Source organism: Pocillopora verrucosa, chromosome 10 (genome assembly GCF_036669915.1).
Source record: "Pocillopora verrucosa isolate sample1 chromosome 10, ASM3666991v2, whole genome shotgun sequence".
Lineage (NCBI taxonomy): Eukaryota > Metazoa > Cnidaria > Anthozoa > Scleractinia > Pocilloporidae > Pocillopora > Pocillopora verrucosa.
In genome coordinates, this window is record NC_089321.1 from 12,171,491 (window position 1) to 12,191,586 (window position 20,096).

Genomic DNA, 20,096 nt, shown 5'->3' on the forward strand with positions numbered 1-20,096 from the left:
GCTTCAGCTAATTTCGAATTAAAGTTCAAATGCTATGAACAAAGAAAAATGTGGAGATCTCAATCAAAGAGTAATATTTCTCTCTGCCAAAGAGGGAGCCGAAATAATGTTTTTGCACGTGCCGAATTTAATTTGCAATGTTTGTTCTGTTTCAATTTTAAAAAACTGTCCGATTGACTTTCAAGCCTTCCAAATGAATTTTTCATTGTCTTCGCTTGGTTCCCTATGATATCGCTGTGATAATCACTTCTTCTCAGCTTTCAGTCGGTAACTCGAGGTCTAAACAACTGACAAGGTAGATAAAAGCCGTATTTTATTTTTTTGTTTATCATAGTCGCCTAAGTCCTTCTGCAAGTTTCATTTTTTTTTCTTAGCTTCAGATTCATAGCTGATTTGTGTATATTCTGCAATTCATGTTTATGACTTAACAGCAAACCCTTTTGAGAAAAACGATTAGGAAGATTCTACCCTGTTTGCGTACAAAATTTTTGTTGATTCTGTTTTTCGTCAAATTTTGTTTTCTTTCAGGCCGTTCCAGCGGAAGTTTTACTTTTGTCAATGCGGATCCTACGCACATTTTCTGAGTGACAGGTATAGACTCAAAATGCACTCAGAATTTGAAAGAAAACGACGAAGTTGTTTGAGCATGCGCTAAGTTGAAGCGAGATCTTCAGGCTAGCTCTATCTAAGACAGCGCTGCTCAAAAGCCTATCCCGATGCAGTTTATCAAACTCAAGGAAATTTCCAGGAGAATTTATTTACTTTACTGCACATTTACTCTGTTTCTACTGGCGGAGGGAAGGAAGCATCTCACAAATGTGAAAGTTGGAATTTTTTTGGATCGAATTTTACACAGCGAAACATCGTTTGGAAATTACACGCAGGAACTGGCTGACTTCTATCACAACACAACCTTGACGAAAATCTCCCTCGAAACACAAACGATTCAGCTAAATGGGCTACCGTTTGAGGATATTTCGAGAAGATTTTGCGTCGATATTGTACAAAACAACATCTCAGTGATTGTGTTGCAGACGCGAAACCTGGAGCTCACGCAGTTTGTGGGACACTTGGCTTCCTTTTTTAAAATACCGGCCATAGAAAGTGTTAGTAGAGAGCCCCTGCTGTCGGACAAGGTAGGAAAATCATTATCCTGTCGTTTTAAGTTGAAAATTTTGACTATTTTCTTTTCGCTCACTATAACGTTATCCTTTACTTCACTCATCATTTTGATAATTTCCTTGAAAAATAATCTGACGTTTCTGAAGAATCATGTCTCTGAGGACAGACGAAAAGTCAGAATTAGTTCCGGAAAAACAAACAATCCGATCAGATATGATTTTTCTCGCAGATTCTGTCAAAATGTTTTATATTCATCATTATCTCTAACTAAAAGAACGGTTCAACCTTCTTTACCGCTAAAACATCTGACGTTAAAATACATCTTTGCCGATGGAACCAAAAATTACGTTGGATAAAATATGGGGAATAATTTATTTTTTCAGCGTCTAAAAAAAAAAAAACACATTTTGGTCGCATATTTACAGCTTTCATGACATCCGTAAGCACCACAACACGCATTTTAACGAATTGAACAAAGGAAAATTGCCTACAGAAAATCGATCGTGACCATAGAAACAAAGCTGCCCCCTTTTTATAGCAATTGCTAACTTCTAATTTAAAGTCAAATTTTAAACCGTAAAAGCTCTTGACTCCTACACAGAAACTTTGTTTGGACGTGCAGTTTACCACAACAGTAAGATTTTACCGGTGTTGACTCTACCACAGACTGTTAATGCGATTAAATACAAAGCCGCAAAAAGAGATTGCATATTTCATTGAGTGCCCTTTCGAAATTTACGTGTGATTATACTACAACACATCCTGTCTGATTTTTATCGCTCACATCCGGTAGAACCTTTTAAATCGCATTTGCTGAAACGCCATTTCTTTAGTTTTATACTGAGGAAAAAAAGTTTCACGGAGCATATAAGTGGCTAGTTCATTTATCGTGTTTAATGGTTAGTACTGTATGCTACTTTCTACTTCAATAATCAGAATCATGATTACCACTTAAGAAACTTCAGTCATTTTATATCTTCACGTAAGACATTACGTGAAGGTAAAATACAGTCTGTATACAAATACAGAAATAAACAAAATGAAAACAAATGAAACAAATGAAATAAATACAGTAAATTGCAGTTTGTATACAAGAGAACATTTACATTTTGCGAGCTTAGTTTATCACATCGCTCTTGTAGCATTCATGTACAGCTTTGAAGAAACCTTCCTACTAAACTTTACAAAAACTTTAGACCTGAGGACAAATTCTTGATCTGATTCAATTTCTTTTAACAAAACGAACCGTCAGTTTTTCATTGCCGTACTTTAGTTTGACGATCAAAGTTCTCCCATTTCAAAGTAAATTTATATATAGAGCTTTGAGATCCTTTTGCCATGTTTTCCAATTTTTATGTAAACAATAAATCCACGCTCACATTCAAAGTCAGCACATGCAGTTTCATTTTAATTCAAGGCGTGCAAGACAATTGCTGTGTTTGCTTTTGTTTTGATCTATTTGCGTCACTCACGAATTTTACTGACGGTTAGTTTTCAAATCGTGTCGTGTGTCAATTTATCACTGCTATTAATTACAACGTAATTTACATTACTTCTATCATATTCGACTAAAAAAATTTGGTATCCTCCGCGCAAAATCACGATCACGCAATGTAACTTTAACGCAAGAGAATGGAGCACGGAACAAGTCATATATTGTAATTCCATATTTTTTCCGAATTTATAAGAGATCAATTAAATCCCATTTTTCGTTTGTCCTTGAAAAGTGTTTACACACAAAGCGTTAAATAGAGGCGAGATATAAGTTTAACAGAAAAAAAGAGATGAAGAAAAGGGGTGCATGATTGTGATCAAGGGAACAGGTATGACTCTATAAAAATGTGAATATCATTTTCTTGGCTAACCAAAAAATAATTCAAAACTATCGGATCAACAGTGACTCTTGGTGCCAAAGGAACTGACTTAAAGGCATCACGCATATTTTAGTAACAGGATGAGAGACAATCCGCTTTCAATTAAAGGGTGGTTCAGTGAAACGGTTCTTAAAAATGGCGGACAGGTTTAAGAAACCTTTAAGAAACAGTTTAAGAAACCTTTCATCCTATTTGCTGTGGTTTTGCATTATCTACGTGCGTGGACGAATGTTAATAAGTTGAGCGCGAAGTATTTGCAATAGCTTGCCAAGATGTTCCTGTTTCAATGCCCACACAGGAAGGAGAACAATCTTTTTTAATCGTACTCCACCAACCAAAAATAAAGACTTTAATTTTAGGAAATTTACAAGAAAACAATGACATATTTCCTCCAGATATATTAGCAAATAATTTTTCAAAAGAGGTCTGTCTTTTCGAGGAAAAATTTCTTTATAAGACGCATGAAAGAACAAAACAAAAAATTGACTTGATCTATAGCTTTCATACAAGAAGAGAGACCTGATAGCGTTTAGACGTTTTGCTGTAACCTTATCATCAGCTTCGTTTTCAGGAAAAAACCCGATTATGGAGGACGGACGTTAATATATAGAGCCGCGTTTGCTGCTGAAGCGAACGACCATTTTTAATCTTTTTTCGTTACCCTAACAGTTCCGACACCGACAGAAAAAATCCTTTTGACAACAAATGCAGATATTTTGGCTCTATTGCTCCACAAAAAAAATTCTCGCTGTTTTCCGTTCGAGTAAATGTGCGACTTTCTCTACGTGATGCATGCTAATGGAGCACCATGTAGTCGTGTATTATCGGCTCAGTAGACATATGGAAATATAGCGACTGTTTAAAAGCGGAATCAATCCAAAGTGCTACTGCCCTCGAGGCTCAAGGAAATTCAAACAAGATCTATACATTCAGTTATTTTTCTCACTTTTATCGCTACGGAGGGAAATTGGCACATTGTTATTTAGAACAAGAAAAATACGAACCTCTACCTTGCGTGTAAAAAAAGGCTTTCGAAAGCTTCTCATCAGAAAATATATATATTAGTTGATGCAAAAATGCATTTTGAAACTTCTGCGTTTGCTTGACATGATGCCAAACTTTACCTAAAATACAATTCTGACTTTTTCAGCTCCAAACGCTAGAAAGTCATGATTACATTCAAAGCGCTCTGCTGGCCGAAAAAGCTATAATTGAAAAAATAGCGTTGATCCAGCGATATTATTAAAAAAGGACGCGCACGACATAATGGTTTTTGGAAAAAATTCATAAAAAATTATAAAATATTTAGTTTGATATGGCATTGTTTGTAAATTGGTATTCAACAAGAGTCAAGGTCACGATAAATACAAAATACATACTTTCAGGGAGCTTTCGCTGTTTGGCGATATCAAAAAGGCTACAGGCTAAAATTTAGCCAGAAAAGCAGAATGTGAATACTGAGCGATTGAGTCTTAGCCTACCGCAACACTGATTCGAAATTATGTGCCACAAACGGCTTATATTTCCAAGCCAACTTGACTAAGCGTAATGATTCAGGCCTTAAGGCGACCGAAGAGCTTACAAAAACAATGCAATTAGATGCATAATGGTGAGAAGTACGCGTGAATAGACAGTACAGTAGTGTTCTTAAAATAGATCGACGTATCTAAAAACCAATTTATGATAATTGCTAGATACTTTTGAATCATGTGAGATTAATGTGGTACCTAGAAAACGATGATTTTGACGAGTTTTTGCTAAGAGTGAAGCTCTTATAATACGTTGGACACGATGCCTATTGACGGAAAACTGTAAAAATATCCCGTGTAATGAACTTATCTTTTTTTCAATTTTGCCCAACCCTTTTTATTCCAACAGTGATCAAGTCAGAATTTCTCTTTACAGTATCAATACAATAACAAGAAGACAAGTGATGAGAAAAATAAAAAAAAATACCAATTAGGGGATTATCAATCCAGTACCAAATTCTCCGAAATAACATCACGAGAGGTGTATGGCGCATGGTAACGAGAATCACAATTGAAATCTGCGAGTGAGAAGAAACCGATCCATTTATTTTAGAAATCGATCTTGATCATTTAATATTCAAGAGCCATAGTCTTCTCCAGATTTCCGAAATCTTTTTTTGGCGCATACGGACCCTAAGCTATCACGTGACGACTATCTTAGTGAGTTGCGTTACTTTAATTCCTTGAGTAGGTGGCTCCGCTTACGAGCGAACACGCTACAGCTGCGCTGTTATGTTCTGTTTTTTAATAATGCGTTCTTCGTTATTTACAGGAATACTTCGGCACACTTGTCCGTAACGTTCCATCCGAGGTCTTACAGTTTACAGTATTCCTCGATTTCCTTAAATTTGCTTGGAGGAGACGAGCGTATGTAATAGTCAGTGATGATATGTCGTACGGGCTGGCTCTTCAACATTACCACGAAAATGACTTTGCAGATATCACTATTATCAACCTTGGATCACCTAATGTCGAAGAGGGAGAAATAATCAAGCATTTACTAAAGATAAAATCTAGCACAGCTCACGCTGTTTACCTCTACTGCGACTCAAAGCTAGCGCATTTTATTCTCTGGATCGCAAAAGATTTTCGTCTCATCAACGATGAAATGTTATGGATAATCTCTGAAAGGTCACTTGAAAATATACTAGGCTTTTACACTTTACCCAGTTTTATTTACGTTATAAGAACTCGTCGATTTTCTCAAAGCGAAGAAAAGTTCGACAGAACTCAACTAATCCATAGCTTGTCAGTTATTCAGAGAACGTTTGAATCAATGAACGACACAGAGGTACACCAGTATTTGCGGACGCCTTTAGACTGTTACAGTTCCATCGCATGGGAAAAGGGCATGGAATTGCACAAGTAAGAGAAAGATACATCTTCATTAAGGGCAGGGGGACTGTCGCTGAGAATAGGAAAGTTTGACAGATGCAGGAGCAACTCGACTTGATTATGAGTGATCACCTCCATATCTTTCCTTTACCCTCACTCAAATTCAATCTTTCAAGGATCCGATGACGATAGTGTTGAGTTCGAACACTTTCCAGGTTATCCATGACTCGTATGTTTAATCAAGAGCATTTCTAACAGTAATAACCCTTTACACCCTAACATCAGTAGGCATGTTTGCTATACGTTTCTCTATACAATTCCTGGATCAATATCAGTATCTGGGCAACTGCCCACCTACCCCAACATTAACCCTAACTTATTATCAATTGACTGTTGTTGGGTTAGGGGAGGGGTAGGTGGGCAGTTGCCTAGATACTAATATTGATCCCAATTCCTTAGGTACTGGAAAGGAGAAATTTCTCCAATAGTCAAGAGCTTCCTTGGTTGTTAATCATTCATATCATTCTCGTGACCTTAATGAGTGATTCAGGGGTGATATTGTAAGGATAAATTAGATGCTGGTCACTCTTAGGGTTCTAAGGGTCAAACTAAACCTGACTGCTGTGCACTGCATGTAACACCTCGTGGTATTATCATGGAACATCCCTCTGTCCATTTGCCTTTCTTATTAAACGGTATTTTGATTGAAATTTGCAAAACCAAAACCATAGCCAATCAGGAAAAAGGAAAATATCACCAGGAGCCAATTAGGATTCAAAGTGAAAAACACGCAAGCTGCCTGAAGCGCGGGAAAACAGGAGAGTGAACATGACGCGATAGGTCTAAGTGTTGATACGGCGAGAGGCTGGCTCGAGATTTTTGGGTTAATCACTCTGCGAAGTGAAGCAAAACCGAAGCCTTCTCTGATTACTCTCGAAACCCAACTGAAATTCGCTTAATAAACAATCGCGTACCTTCAATGACCGAGACAATCCATGGTTTGTTAATCGGAGGCTTTGCATTGCAGACATGTAGAGTAACATGGTTTCAAAAGCTAATGTAAAAACATCGGCTCAATTTCAGTATCTGAGAACCTACTCCTCCACTAACTCAACAACAGTCAACTGTTACAAGGTGGGGCTAATGTTGAGCTAGGGGAGGGGTAGGTACGCAGTTGCTCAAATACTGACATTAATCTAAAACAATTTTCCACTGATACAACTTCAATTGTTGAAATACTTTTTAACTTGAGCAGTTTCTTTTGAACCTGACGCAGTCATCACTAACTTCTTAATTGTCGTGAAATCTGTGTTTAGATTACTCGAGGCGAGTGTTAACTCACGCGACTCAAACCAGATGGAGCACAAAACTAAAAATGTTCATCCTTCTTACGAAATTCTGTATCTACAAACACCTTACAAGCAGGACGAAGGCTGGGTACAAATAGGAATATGGACAAGCAAAGGATTAACATTGCAATTACATGAATTAGATCAGGAAACGCCTGATAAAAAAATCGGAGAAATTCCTCGGCTTCTAGCTGCAGTCGTAGAATATCCTCCGTTAACTATGAAAGCGGACTTCGACGAGAGCGAAGGATGCTATCAAGGATTAGAGTGCAAAAAGTACACTGAGAATTCGCAAAATTTTACCAGATATTGCTGTTATGGACTGGCAATCGACGTGCTTCGCTACGTTAAGACAGAACTTCAGTTTGAACCACTGATATATTTTGTTCGCGATGGAAACTACGGTGCCAAAAATTCCTCAGCGGGCACGTGGAACGGTGTTGTACGAGACGTCTTGGAAGGAAAAGCAGACATCGCCATCGATCTCATGACCAACGAAGCACGTTCGGAGGTAATCGATTTCTCTTTACGCTGGACGCACGCAGGTCTCGCTCTGCTCGTGCTCGTAGGAGAGCAAAAGGTGGAGGATCTCGACTTTTCGTTTTTCCGACCTTTCACAATTTATTTGTGGATGGGCATGATAGGAGTTGTGAATTTCTACCTGGGTCTTCTGTGGTTCACGGACCGTTTGAGCCCTTACGGACATCGTAAGTCGTTTCGAGCTAGAAACCACAATGGGTTTGACCTCAGTGAGAGCATGTGGTACTGCTGGGGAGTTTGTTTTGATAACCAGTTTGTGGACTCCAGGCCGCGTAGTTTGAGTGCGCGGGCCATGGCAGTGTTTCTGGCGATTTTTGCACTGATGTGCGTGACGTCATACACGGCTAACCTGACAGCTCATCTGTTATCTGATGACACCAAACCCGAAGTCACCGGGATCCGTGATCCAAAGGTGAGCATCCGGGACAGCCTACATTAGTTTAAAAGGGTATGAGACATGTTTATCCATGTTGAATCTCAAGGGTCATTTAATTAAGGTGGCTCTGAACCGCATGCACTGATCTTTTATCAGCTTTGCAGGAAGATGAACTTAGATACGTGACTGCAATAAAAGTATGACAAAGAGGTCACTGGACCCATTTTAGAGTTGCTGGCAAACTCAGCTCTAGTTAAGGGTGTCTCTAAGAGATTTTGGTGTTTCTACGGTAATCTAAAAGGTACAAAAAATTATCAAATGAAATAACTAGGATATTTTCATATAATTTTCAAAGAATACACGAAAAATTGTGGTATTAATAACTAGAAGAATTTGTGTTACGACACTGTTTTGAGCAAAGCCTCGACATGAGAAACATTTCATTCTCGTGGAAATAAACTTTATTTTCACTGAGACGGTTTCTCTCTTGACCCCATTTTGAAAGTGAGGGGCTTTTTTACGTGCAAACTGCCTTTTCAAAATGAAAAAGAGGCACAAACATGCCCGTCAAAGAACAGCGCTTCTCACAGCTATTTTCATGTAAAAAAATCTGTCTCCTTTCCTCTGTGAGGCGTGGGCTTGAATCCCGTTCTTTCCTGCGATTGAAAAAACCTTAACTATCTTAGAGCGCATTTAACATTGTGACGTGAAAGTATTGCCCGGAAGTACTTGTAAAACATCCCAGGTTACGCCATCTTACATCAAAACCACGACATTGAAGGATGACTTTCACTCTTTCCGGACCTCTTTGAATATGGCTAATTCATTTCCTTTACGCTAAAACCTGAATTGAAGTAGCTTTTGGATTTCTCTTCAGATCACAGATCCAGATTCGAAGATTACATACGGGGTCGTGAAGTCCAGCTACGTGGATTCCTACTTTGAACTAAACGAAGACCCCATCATGCAATCCATGTTCAGACGCATGCGTGATAAGAATCACTTGGTTAATAACTTCACAGATGGAGTGGAACGAGTTCGAAACAGGTTTGACATGTTTTTCCTGTTCTATGATAGCCTCGTCAAAATGTCTCACTTGTGCTTAAAACGACACCGCTTAAGGTTAACGCATCTAAAGAGGCGACAAAGGCAAGTGGAAGAAAGCTTGGTTATTTTGTGAGGTATTCCAGGTTCGGTCTTTTAGAAGGATGGAAATGCTATCAGCGGCTATCCGCTGGAAAAATCTCTATCCGGTGGATAGTGGAAAACATTTTGTTTACTCGTATCCGCTCGATAGCGACTTATCCGTTGGAAAGCTTTATCCAGCCTTTGAACGAATGGGCCCAATGAAAAAACCCGCGTAGCCGAAGTCGTCTTCGTAGCCGTTCTTTTCGATGCTACGTAATGTATGCCCCCTCCCCACCTCCCCCCCCCCCCCTTATCCCAATAAAAGGCTGTGAAATTTACACAGCGTGGAGAAAGAAGTAACTTTGCTATTTCTCCCGGGTAGGGTGGTGGCGAACAGATGAGTAGCCCTTCCCTCCCTTCCGGCTACACACCCGGGTGGAGACGCATAACGAGAGTAGAGCACCTCACTTAAGAACGCAACACAATCACACAGCCTGAGCTCAGACCCAGTCCTTTTAACTCAAAATGCAGCACGCTCACCATTCACTCGCGACTCCTTCAGTAATTATCAACTGACGCAATGTTTCTTCCTCAGGAAATTGGACATTTTTATCAGTGAGGTTTTGTCCTTAGACTACGAAGTGGCAAAACAGAAATCTCCGTCATATCCTCGATTACAGGTTGTTGGAGCTGCCAAGCCTTTCGCTGAGAGTGGATATTCTTACGCGTTTAAGAAAAATTCTCCATGGAAACCGAAATTTGACTTGGTCATCAACAGGATGAAAGCTGAAAACGTGTAAGTAGTAGGAAATGCCCGAGCAGTCGATCGACTTTGAATGAATATCACAAAATAAGTATATATTGACATTAAAAAAGGCCACATCCTAAATGCTGACTAGATTGCGAAAAATCTCAGGAAGACTTCAATGACATCAAACTGGGATTCTGAGAAAACTAGCTGGCTTGGAAATTTCGAATGATGTTTAACACATTGGATTATTCGCAATGTTTCATGAATTTGGCGATGCACGGTTTTCTTAGCATTGCACTTTCTGGGAATGAACTAAAAATATTTTCGTATGAAAGGTATCGACATTTACCAAGGTTCTGTTCCCTTTACCAAGAAGTAGGCTATGTTCACAACGGCTTTCTTTACTACTCTTTACACCCTAACATCAGTATGCATATTCCCCTCACTGTTTAGTATACATTTCGTATGGTATTGAAAACGAGAATTTGTTTAACAATCAAGAGCTTCTTGACTGGGTGTTCATTTTCTATTTTCTCATAACCTCAATGTTTGATTCAGTAGTGGTAATGTGTGTAGAGAAATTGGATGCTGGTCATTCTTAAGGGTTAAGGGTTGAGACTCCTGTCGCGAAAGAACACACCTTCGGTGTAAAAATTTCTCTGTAAGCCGTCACAAAAGTAAAAAAAAATTGTCGACCAGAACAAAGGAAATAAAACAACCCCATGAAAGGCAAACGAAACAAACGCAACGTACAGAAAACGCGGGAACGCATGTGATTGAGCCGCTTAAAACCAATCACAAGCGGTGATTAGTTTGGGCTTGAATCTCATTGGTCAAAAGCGTGGCGCGAGTGTTCAAGTAGGCCAATCACAGCGCGAAAAGCCTAATTTTGTCCCTATTCACAGGCCGAGCGAACTCTACAAGAAATGGGTTTCTTCAGGCGAGGACAGAAGCGAAGAACATCACCAAAGACTGAACGTTTACTCGTTGAGCGGCGTTTTCTTTCTTGGTGCTTCCCTGGCGCTGGTCGCCATACTTTTTCTTTCCCTCGAGAACAGACTCTTCGCAGCAGGTTTCATTTACCAAGACATGAAAGGTGACAATTTCCACGAGAAAGGCACGCGAAAGTACTCGGGCGCAGTTAAAAGGAAGTTACTGGACTTCAATACGAACAAGGACGAGGCAGAATTCCCGGATATATCAGACTACCTCCGTAACAGGAGGAGAAGTAACTTAATGTTAAAGACTTTGTATAATCCTAAATCTATAAAAAGGAAATATGAAGAGGCAGGGGAAAATGGTACCGCCACGACTTCTGTTTAGCAGTTGAAAGAGTTAGTTATTAAAATAGTGAAATTTGTGTATTAGTTTTCTCAAGATGATAAGCCACTTTTCCATACTAAGAAGGAAGTTTCAAAATCATACCTACATTCGACAACAAACTACCAGATCCCGGTTGTTTGAAGGATGCATGGGGCTATCGAGTAGATAAATCTCTATTCAGTGGATAGCGTAGAACGTTTCCATTGGATAGCGTTATCCACTCTTTGAACAACTGCGCTCAGAAGAGTACAGCAGTTTTCGACTGAGAGTCATAAAATATGGCAAAACTAAAGTAATCATCACGAACAATCACAACAAGGGTAACTTAATTAAACAAGAGCCAATAAGAATTTAAAGTAAATACTTGAAACCAATACGTCTATTGAATATTAATGCTGAATATCAAAGTCTTAAACTACCTTGGGTTTTTGTATAAGTTTGTTTATTTATTCTGCTGAGCGTCAAAGTCCAAACAAACCTCTTTCTAACGTTTCAACCAGTTTCATTCTCTCTGCACGACTAAAGTTTTCGATTTCAAAAACATACACATCGCAAATTGGCTTCGAATCTTAATACAGCCTTACAAGTTTCCTTCTTCCATAACACGAGGCGATGGCAATATTTTCGTAAAGTGAAAAACCATTAAAGGAAATGTCCTTTCAATCAACTGCTTACTCGAATGACACATAGGATGCTTTTACAATAACTGTTATTAAAGAAATATATTTAGAATCGTTTCTGCTTTGGTTAAAATAAATTTCTATTTAAATACCGTCAAGGATTGGAAGAGACTTCCTGGCTCAGAAAGACAAAGGCTCACTAGCAACACTCAGCCTCCTTTCTCTTCCTAGATTCCTTTATTCACAAAGGTTAAATTATGGTACAACAAATAATACAAGGTTTACTTCCTGTTAAGTCCTCATCTCTTAAACGTTTTCAAACCTCTGTTCCAAATAATACTTCCTCTTTGGATTTTTTTATTTCTAATTCATCATTCTGGATACCTACACTCAATAACATTCTTATTTTTCACGTATGACATGGCTTACGTAAAAGTATTTTTACGGTGAAGGTCTTCGGCATTCATTCGCGGACAGTTAACAGATCATTTTCGAGAGATCGAGATCATTTTCAAAAGAAAGGTTTTGCTTCAAGCCTCATTTCAAAAGTGAGGGTTATAGAACTCGGGAGTTGTCTAATGTTTGAGGAATAACCGAACGGGAAAGCATAACTTTCACCTCGTTGAGAAAGAGACGTTAGGAGAACACGTGATTGTTTCTTAGAAATTAGACCAGAGAAAACCGCTGGCCGATAATATTGGCGTGATCTTTACATCGAGTTGGTATACAGTAAGCTCTTAGAGGTATTTCTGACTAACGAACTATCACAACCTCTTACACATCATACTATACCCTTTAACGCCATTCACTTGCTGAGTTAGGGTTAATCCTGTTCCCATTTCTCAGCCTCTTGTAACTCTTATACAAGTTATATAAGTTACGACACTGGAAATTTTCCCCGGCTTTTTGAGACAATTTTCAACCATTTCACCTTACAAGATAAAACGATACAGCTGTGTACCTCTGCTGCACAACTTCAGGTCTTACTTCTACAAGAGCAATGCCTCGTCAAGAAAGTCTTCGTCATCGTCAAGGCCTTCCAAAAGGTCATCCATGCAATCTAAAACAAACAAACAAACGAACAAAATTAAAGCACCAGTAAAATGAACAGGCCACAAAAAGACCATATAGAAGAAATTCATTTTTAAATGGTACAGACGAAGGAGCTATTGAAACCTTCATAAACAATATGACCAAAAGTTTTAATTTTGTTTTTTTCGCCCTCGGACCAAAAATATTTTTCAAACATGTTTACATATGTGGTACATCTGTCAACGGTGACAGTTCAGAAAACGAGACTTAAATAATGTAGTTCTTCCCTTAGATCATTCAGCTAAGACATCGCGACACTCCAGTCAACAAAGGGCATGGCCATTCTCTCAAAGAGCAATTTCGTAGAACTTTGGTGAAATTCTAATACAAGATTCTTGGTCAGGGTCCTAGGAACTTGCTCCCTGGGACACTTTGTTCCTCTTTTAATGTTTGCTTTTTTTGTTTTGTTTTGTTTTGTCAACATGTAAAAATTGATTCACCTTGCTGAAACCATTCGTGCTCTGTAGTTACAGTCGTCTGTTCTTCTGAGGTATTCACCAATTCACTAGAACCACATTCCTCTTTTTCGCTGATATTCTCATCTTCTATGACAACCCTGTCAAAAAATTTTAATTGTAAAGGGCGTCTAGTCTACGTTGCAGACCCTCAAATGGGTGCTAAAAATTTAACAAGCGCAATCGCTCTAAAAAAGAACGAAAAAAAAAACTGAGTAGTTGTGTCATTAAGTATCAGTTTCAAAAATACTTTAAATGTACCAAATAAGGGGGTTGAAAAGATCAACGTGTCAACAATTTTGTAGTCGAGGGCAGGCGCGACTGGAGCTTAAAATTCCGCACGAGGATGCTTATCAGAGGGGGGACCTAAATGAGTGGAAGGATTATAACAGCGTTTACAGCTTTTTAGCTTGTGGTTTCCTAAAAATCATTTACCTTTGTTGATCTTGTTTGTTCTCTTTCTGCGTGCACTGAGAGGCCTAAACAAGGTTTTAATAATTAGTACAATAACATCCCTAATATTACAGTAAATCTAAACTTTGCATATATGCACAGCGTACTGCACTCAACACCTAAAGGATAATTTTTTTTGTCGCTGTTAGAATCATTATGAAGGTAGTAACTACATTTCCACTTTACTATAATCATGCAAATAACTTTCCAACTGAGCAGAAGCTTGGGAAGAACTGTCATTGCGAACTTAAATAAAAGTTATAAGATTTCAATGAATATGGAGAGTGTAACAGGGTAACTTTTAGTATTATTAACTGAGTTAATAACGTAAATTGGCCACCGTAAAGAGATTTTAAGCTGACATTTCGAGCGTTAGCCCTTGGTCAGAGCGATTGGTAAGGGTTAACGCTCGTAACGTCAGCTTTGAAACTCTTTACGGCGGCCAATTTACGTTATGAACTCAGTTGATAAAACTAAATTACCCTGTTATAAGATTTCATCTCTCCTTTGTTGTTTGTACTAACCAGAGCTTGGCTGTTACTGATGAACTGAGGGTCAGGTGGGTAGATCTGTAAAATATTGCCTGGAGTTATGTTGAGATAATGCTTCCTGGGGGCAGGACTGAACACAGACACCTGTACACCAGGGAATAAAAACATCACATTAGACCATAGTTAATAAAGCTACAAGGAACACAGCAAACAATGGCAGATAAGCTGCATTTGCAGATGAACCACTCCCTGAGTTTGGCAACTCAAATTTTGAAAAAAAAGAGTTTTGAAAAGAAATTGAAAGAAAGCACTTGTGGACTCTTTATTCTCATCACTTGCCTGCTTCATATTGTATTGATATTGGAAGGAGAAATTCTGTCTTGATTAGTAATGGGAGTTAAAGGGTTCATAAGCTGTTTACCCTAATGTAGGTGTCGGCTGCAAGTAGGTACATGAAGGAATGTCAGTGATGTGGGACATAAATGGCTTGCTGGCTTGCACTCTGTCTTACACCTGGGGAGGGGGTGGGGAAGGAGGGAAGGGGGGAAAGGGAGAGGGGGGTAGGGTTGACAAAGTCACAATTGCTAATTTATCATAACATCATCCAGATATGTATCCAGATTTGTTAACCCTTTAACTCCTGAAGTGATTAACATGGAACTTCTCCCAATAACATCCATACATTATCCAGTGAACAGGTAATGAGAATACTCAAACTTACCAAATAGAAGTTTTCATCTTGATCTAACACCAAATTCTCTCAACTATATTACAAGGAAATGTTTAGAAGCTAGTAGGGAGAATTATGGATCAGATCTTGGGAGTTAAAGTGTTAATAAAGTACCAGGTACCCTGGTGATTATTTTGATACTCACATGTTTGAGTATTAGGCCTGCACCAGGCGCCAGTTCAGTCTGGTAATTTTCAAGAACTTTTCGATGTAGAGTGCCATGAATCTCACCTGAAAAGTTAATAGAAGTATAATTTACACACAATAGCTCCCTGGAATGATATCAACCCCGGATTTAAAAATGCTCTAAAGACAATGAGGAACATAAAAATCCAATTCATGAACATGGCTGCGTGCTACCTGTGGGATCTTTAAGCAAAACACTAGCATCTGCTTCCGTCAATGAAAATGCCTTGACCAGAGCACAGAGGCAGGGCACTTTGCCATGATGAAGTCTTTGTTGAATTGCCTGAAAGAGATTAGTTAACCATTCAGGGTACTGTAGTTGCAGGAAGTTATATTGTTTGTAACAATGTTCAGGTCATTTTCACAACTTACGCAGAAGTCATCATCTTTGTCAAGACCATGTGTGATTAACTGATTGAGTAACAAGGACCATCTTTGTCACTGACAACGTTTCTTTTCCGAACTATAGAGCAGCTTAAAGATTAGTGTGGTGTTGATTGTAAAAAGGACCTGAACTTAGTGTCTATTATGTGTTGTTAACTTGTAAAGAATTTATTGTGATCACCTTATATTACCAATGTTATGTAACTAGTAGTATAAAATATTCAGCTACTTATGTTACTTAGTTTAGAATAAGTTACATAAGTTGTGTATCTAGCGATTAAAGGTTTTTCACACTCTTTTAAATGTTCTTCTTCCCTTAAAAAAAACAGTAATCGGACCAAAATATATAATCCTTAGTTCAACCCATTTACCACCCAATTTAGAAAGTTAAACATGAACTTTTTCAGTGACATGAACTGTAAGTTTTTCCAGGATTACATGTTAATTCTTGACACCTGTCAACATACTTAAACACAACTCTGGTGCCTATGCAATTAGTCTTTCTTTTGTTTCCTGTTTAATGTTAGTGTAGATATGAATGTACTACACTAAATAGATAAAACATACCTCAGTATAAACCTTGATAATGGTGTATCTCATTGCCATTGGAACATCTGTGATGGAGAAATTGATAAAAAAAAATGCATCATATTTTCTTATGTTTCAAGTCCACAATTAGAGTTGATGTTTTTGGAAAATGTTTGAAAATGTTTGAAAAAGTAAACAAATCCACACAAGTACAGAGCCAGACAGCTTTTTCTGTACTGGTTCATGTCAACCTGTCCAGCCTTATACAAGTCAACTTTCACTGTTAAGTTTTTTCATGTTACCAAGTTCCCAGCAAAAACAATGTGTAAAACACAAAAGCCACAATTCCTCTACTTGCTCTGACAAAGGGCTAATGCTTGAAACATGAGCTTTAGAAGCTTGTTACAGTGGCCAATTTACACTATCAACTTAATTCTGATAAAACCAAATTATCAAGGATGATTATAGTTTGGAATGAGCAGGACATCAGAGGTATTGACCCAATGCCACAGAAAGTTGACAAATGCAAAATTAAAGGCACAGAGTACCTTTTAATTATCTACAATACAAGTACTTGTACATAATGTATATCTTTTTTTAAACACTGGTAATACTTACTTTTTATAAATTCCTGGTGCATGAAAGTCCATGGATCATGATTAAAATCTTCATCTTCTAAGGTATTTGACTGAGAAGCCTTTAAAGGTAAAAAATGAATAAGTTAAAAAAAGATAATATGCTGGATGTTACAGAACAAAATAACACCCTAGTAGTGTTGGTATGACACATGGCCACTTTAAAATGTACATTTATGGCACACTTTTACTTCATGCACATAAAGCTTGAAAGGTCCATTGTAAATATCAGGCTAATATTAACTTACTTGCACTTTGTTTTCAGTTGGAGACTTTTTTCTCATGGAAGGAAGTGGTGAGACAACAGATGAATCATCCAGATTTTGACCTGGACTCTGTAAACAAAATAAACATTTTTGTTACTATAATATTACTGGTACATACAATATAAATACAGTGTACTGGTATGTTAATACTGGTAGACATGAGTTCTTTTTAACTCATCCCTGACAGATGAAATGGGAAGGGTCCCTGAGAAGTCTCTGGGAGCAGTCATGTCACCATGACAACCTTTAAGCATTACCTTCAGGCAACAATAAGGATATCAGAAGACAAACAAATATTGAAATAATTTCAAATACTGTCAACTCCTCAGACCTTCAAGCAGAATTTTACTAGTTTCACCTATCATCCATCTACATGTAAAAATAAATGCCTAGCTTATCTCTGAAGTACCTTTAACCACTTCTTCAAAACAAGGCCTAATGCTCAACCATTTGTAAGAAAATGAGTGTAATTTGCATGTGAATGAAAATTTATAATCATATGAAAGATGCACATGGACTGGCTTTGAAAATAAGGCTAACAGAAATTCAGAAATGGGCTATTACATTAACCCAATTTGAGTTAAATCTCTTGATTTTAGTTACCAGTTTTGGTAGAAGCCCAGCAGGTCCTGGAAATTTTCGTGCCTGTGGGGTTTTGCCACTAAATGGAGTTCTTGCATCTGTCTTGCCTACAGCTGGTGTAATAGTTTGGTGAGTGCGTGGTGTACTAAGGCCTGCAACTTCCAAAGTTCTGCGCATCTGAGGAGTTTCAGGGGCTTTATTCCCTATCATGTCTTTGTTGAGGCTGAAGGACATGTTCCCTACAGACTGGTTGCACAATGGTGAGTTTGTTCTGTTCACTTGCTTAGGAAAACCCTTTGTTTCATAATTCATTACAGGTGAGCTTCTTGGGGACCATCTCTGCTGTAAAGCAGAAGTACTGGTAACAGAATTTGTAACATTTCCACCATGAAATGGTACTTTTCCAAGACTGTTCAAAGAACCCTGGTTATCTCCAGGAATTCCTTTCTTGGTAGAGAAGCTTGAGGCAAGATTACACTTGGAAGAGTTATTATGAGAAAGATCCTTTCTTTTACCAGTTTCAAGCAATGCTGAATTAGACCCAAAGTTTTGCTGTCCAAAATTACAAGAATCTCTCAATGCGGCATGGTGCAGGAATGTGGAGGAACTGCAAATGTTCTGGGCTGCTGGTGCATTAATTGAATGTGACAAGCTGGTTCTATTTTCAGACAGAGTTTTAGACACTGAAATTGGTTGTATTGCAAATCTCTTTGCCAAGGGTTCAGTACATCCATTACCCACTGCAGCAGCAATATTCCCTTGACAGTCTGCTGTGTCTGTAAAAGATGCACCTTTGCGAAATCGTTCTATGGAAGTTACATGTGTGTTCTTCTCAACAACTCTATCAAAATTGTCTCGGTTATTGAGAGATTCAAATGGCCTCCGTGAGTAGTAATTATTGAAATTCTCCACTTCTTTTGTCCTCAAGAGTGCTTTTGTATTTGTAAATGGCTGGTTTTGGTTTGAATTTGTATTTTTCTTAGAATTATCTGCAATAGAGTCCACAGTGCTCTCTCCCTTGCATACTGCTAACAAACAATCCTAAAATTAAAAGGAAAAAAAAGGCCCTAATGAACATGTAAGGAAATCGTACATTATATCCAAGTACTCTCTGACTGCAGAAGAACATTTATTCTTTAAATTCCTACTAAAGCAGAAAATTATTGAATCCCTCAGTCCCTCAATCAGTCAATCAATCAAAACCTTCATTGTACCTTGCTCTTTTTAGATAGCAAGGTTGATTATATCTACTTGTCGGACATGTATAATTATACTTCCTACTAAATGGATCTTAACCTTTTCCCAGACAACTATTCCCTCACAGGCCTAGTATTCGTCTCAATCCCGAATCAAACGATTTTGCAGTTCTATCAGGAGATAATTTGGCTATTTTTCTTCTTATTTTGACTTGGTAATGCAACGTTATGGAAATGATAATTTTGTCTTAGTTCTGATCTTCTCTAGAAACAGCTTAAAGAGTATCCGCATGCCTTATATTACGCAGAAATTTATTTGCGTGGATAATTAAAAAAATCGCACATATAAGTCTCACCTCATCATCGAGGTCCAGCTCGTCCTCACCGATGGAAAACAAAGACGACATGCGAACTCTCTCTCTATGATAGTCGCAGCAGATGATGTGTCGTTCACTTCCCCAGTTGGTGAGTTTATTTCGCTTTTATTGCTGCCTTATATCATGGCCTCTCTATCTGGGGATGTAAAGATATGGTAATGGATATATATCTCCGCGAATGGACGCAAAAGGTCTTCAAACAGCATGTATCCATATATTTATAGGGGAAATCGTAGCGGCCATTTTCGAAATCAGCCGCCAAATATGGCGCATAATCAGAATGTATTATCAACGCCCTCATTGATCGCGGGCGCTAAAGCAAGGTGCGTCATCTCTCTACCTGTCCTGTCGAATGAGCAAGCAGGGTCAACAAACTCAAAAGTTCATTTCCAGTTGCGAACAAAACAGCCCCTGGTTGAAAATGTAAAGTCACGGAGCTAATAAATGTCTCTTTTGGTCGAGCAAATAATCTTAATCAAATAAATAAGTTCTGTAAAATTCATTACTTCTCAGTCCTCTTGGTGCTCTGATGATCAATTTTTCGGCCGATTTTCTCAATTATGTCAGCTTTGGATGCTGTACTCGTTTGGTTTAAGCGAAAGTGCACTCGAACTACATTCACCTCTTAATAGTCGTTGTCTACGGCTTAGACACAGGCGTTCGGCGAGAGTTCCACTGAAGCTTCTCAAATGGGAGTGCCGGCGGTTGTTTTAAATTAGCCGTAAGGGGGGGTGGGGAAAGGAATGGGAGGGGGGAGCGGGGAGGAGGTAAGGA

General features: G+C 38.4%; 2 protein-coding genes across 2 annotated transcripts; one reads left to right on the forward strand and one right to left on the reverse strand.

Moving 5' to 3' along the window:
- Positions 1-551: 551 nt before the first annotated feature.
- On the forward strand, positions 552-12,105 carry LOC131776205 (glutamate receptor ionotropic, NMDA 1-like). The gene is made up of 6 exons (XM_059092375.2): positions 552-1,136; positions 5,298-5,890; positions 7,177-8,161; positions 9,003-9,172; positions 9,849-10,049; positions 10,910-12,105. The coding sequence occupies exons 1-6, from the start codon at positions 717-719 to the stop codon at positions 11,325-11,327; spliced, it is 2,787 nt and encodes a 928-aa protein (XP_058948358.1). The 5' UTR covers positions 552-716; the 3' UTR covers positions 11,328-12,105.
- LOC131776206 (uncharacterized) lies at positions 12,060-19,564 on the reverse strand. Its single transcript, XM_059092376.2, has 11 exons — positions 19,302-19,564; positions 17,771-18,790; positions 17,150-17,236; positions 16,885-16,963; positions 16,306-16,352; positions 15,529-15,637; positions 15,314-15,399; positions 14,472-14,582; positions 13,930-13,973; positions 13,480-13,595; positions 12,060-13,007 (listed from the first exon to the last, which is right to left on the reverse strand). Exons 1-11 carry the CDS (start codon positions 19,350-19,352, stop codon positions 12,937-12,939), a joined length of 1,821 nt encoding a protein of 606 aa, XP_058948359.2. The 5' UTR covers positions 19,353-19,564; the 3' UTR covers positions 12,060-12,936.
- Positions 19,565-20,096: the final 532 nt, after the last annotated feature.

What these genes read in the sequence shown, in the direction of transcription:
- LOC131776206 (XM_059092376.2), bottom strand. Translation starts at nt 19,352, where the DNA reads ATGTCGTCTTTGTTTTCCATCGGTGAGGACGAGCTGGACCTCGATGAT. An exon ending in CAACTGAAAACAAAGTGCAA is followed by an intron (nt 16,964 to 17,149) that starts GTAAGTTAATAT and finishes TTACCTTTAAAG; the next exon opens with GCTTCTCAGTCAAATACCTT. An exon ending in TTTGCTTAAAGATCCCACAG is followed by an intron (nt 15,400 to 15,528) that starts GTAGCACGCAGC and finishes TTAACTTTTCAG; the next exon opens with GTGAGATTCATGGCACTCTA.
- LOC131776205 (XM_059092375.2), top strand. Translation starts at nt 717, where the DNA reads ATGCAGTTTATCAAACTCAAGGAAATTTCCAGGAGAATTTATTTACTT. An exon ending in CCGGGATCCGTGATCCAAAG is followed by an intron (nt 8,162 to 9,002) that starts GTGAGCATCCGG and finishes ATTTCTCTTCAG; the next exon opens with ATCACAGATCCAGATTCGAA. An exon ending in GTGGAACGAGTTCGAAACAG is followed by an intron (nt 9,173 to 9,848) that starts GTTTGACATGTT and finishes TTTCTTCCTCAG; the next exon opens with GAAATTGGACATTTTTATCA.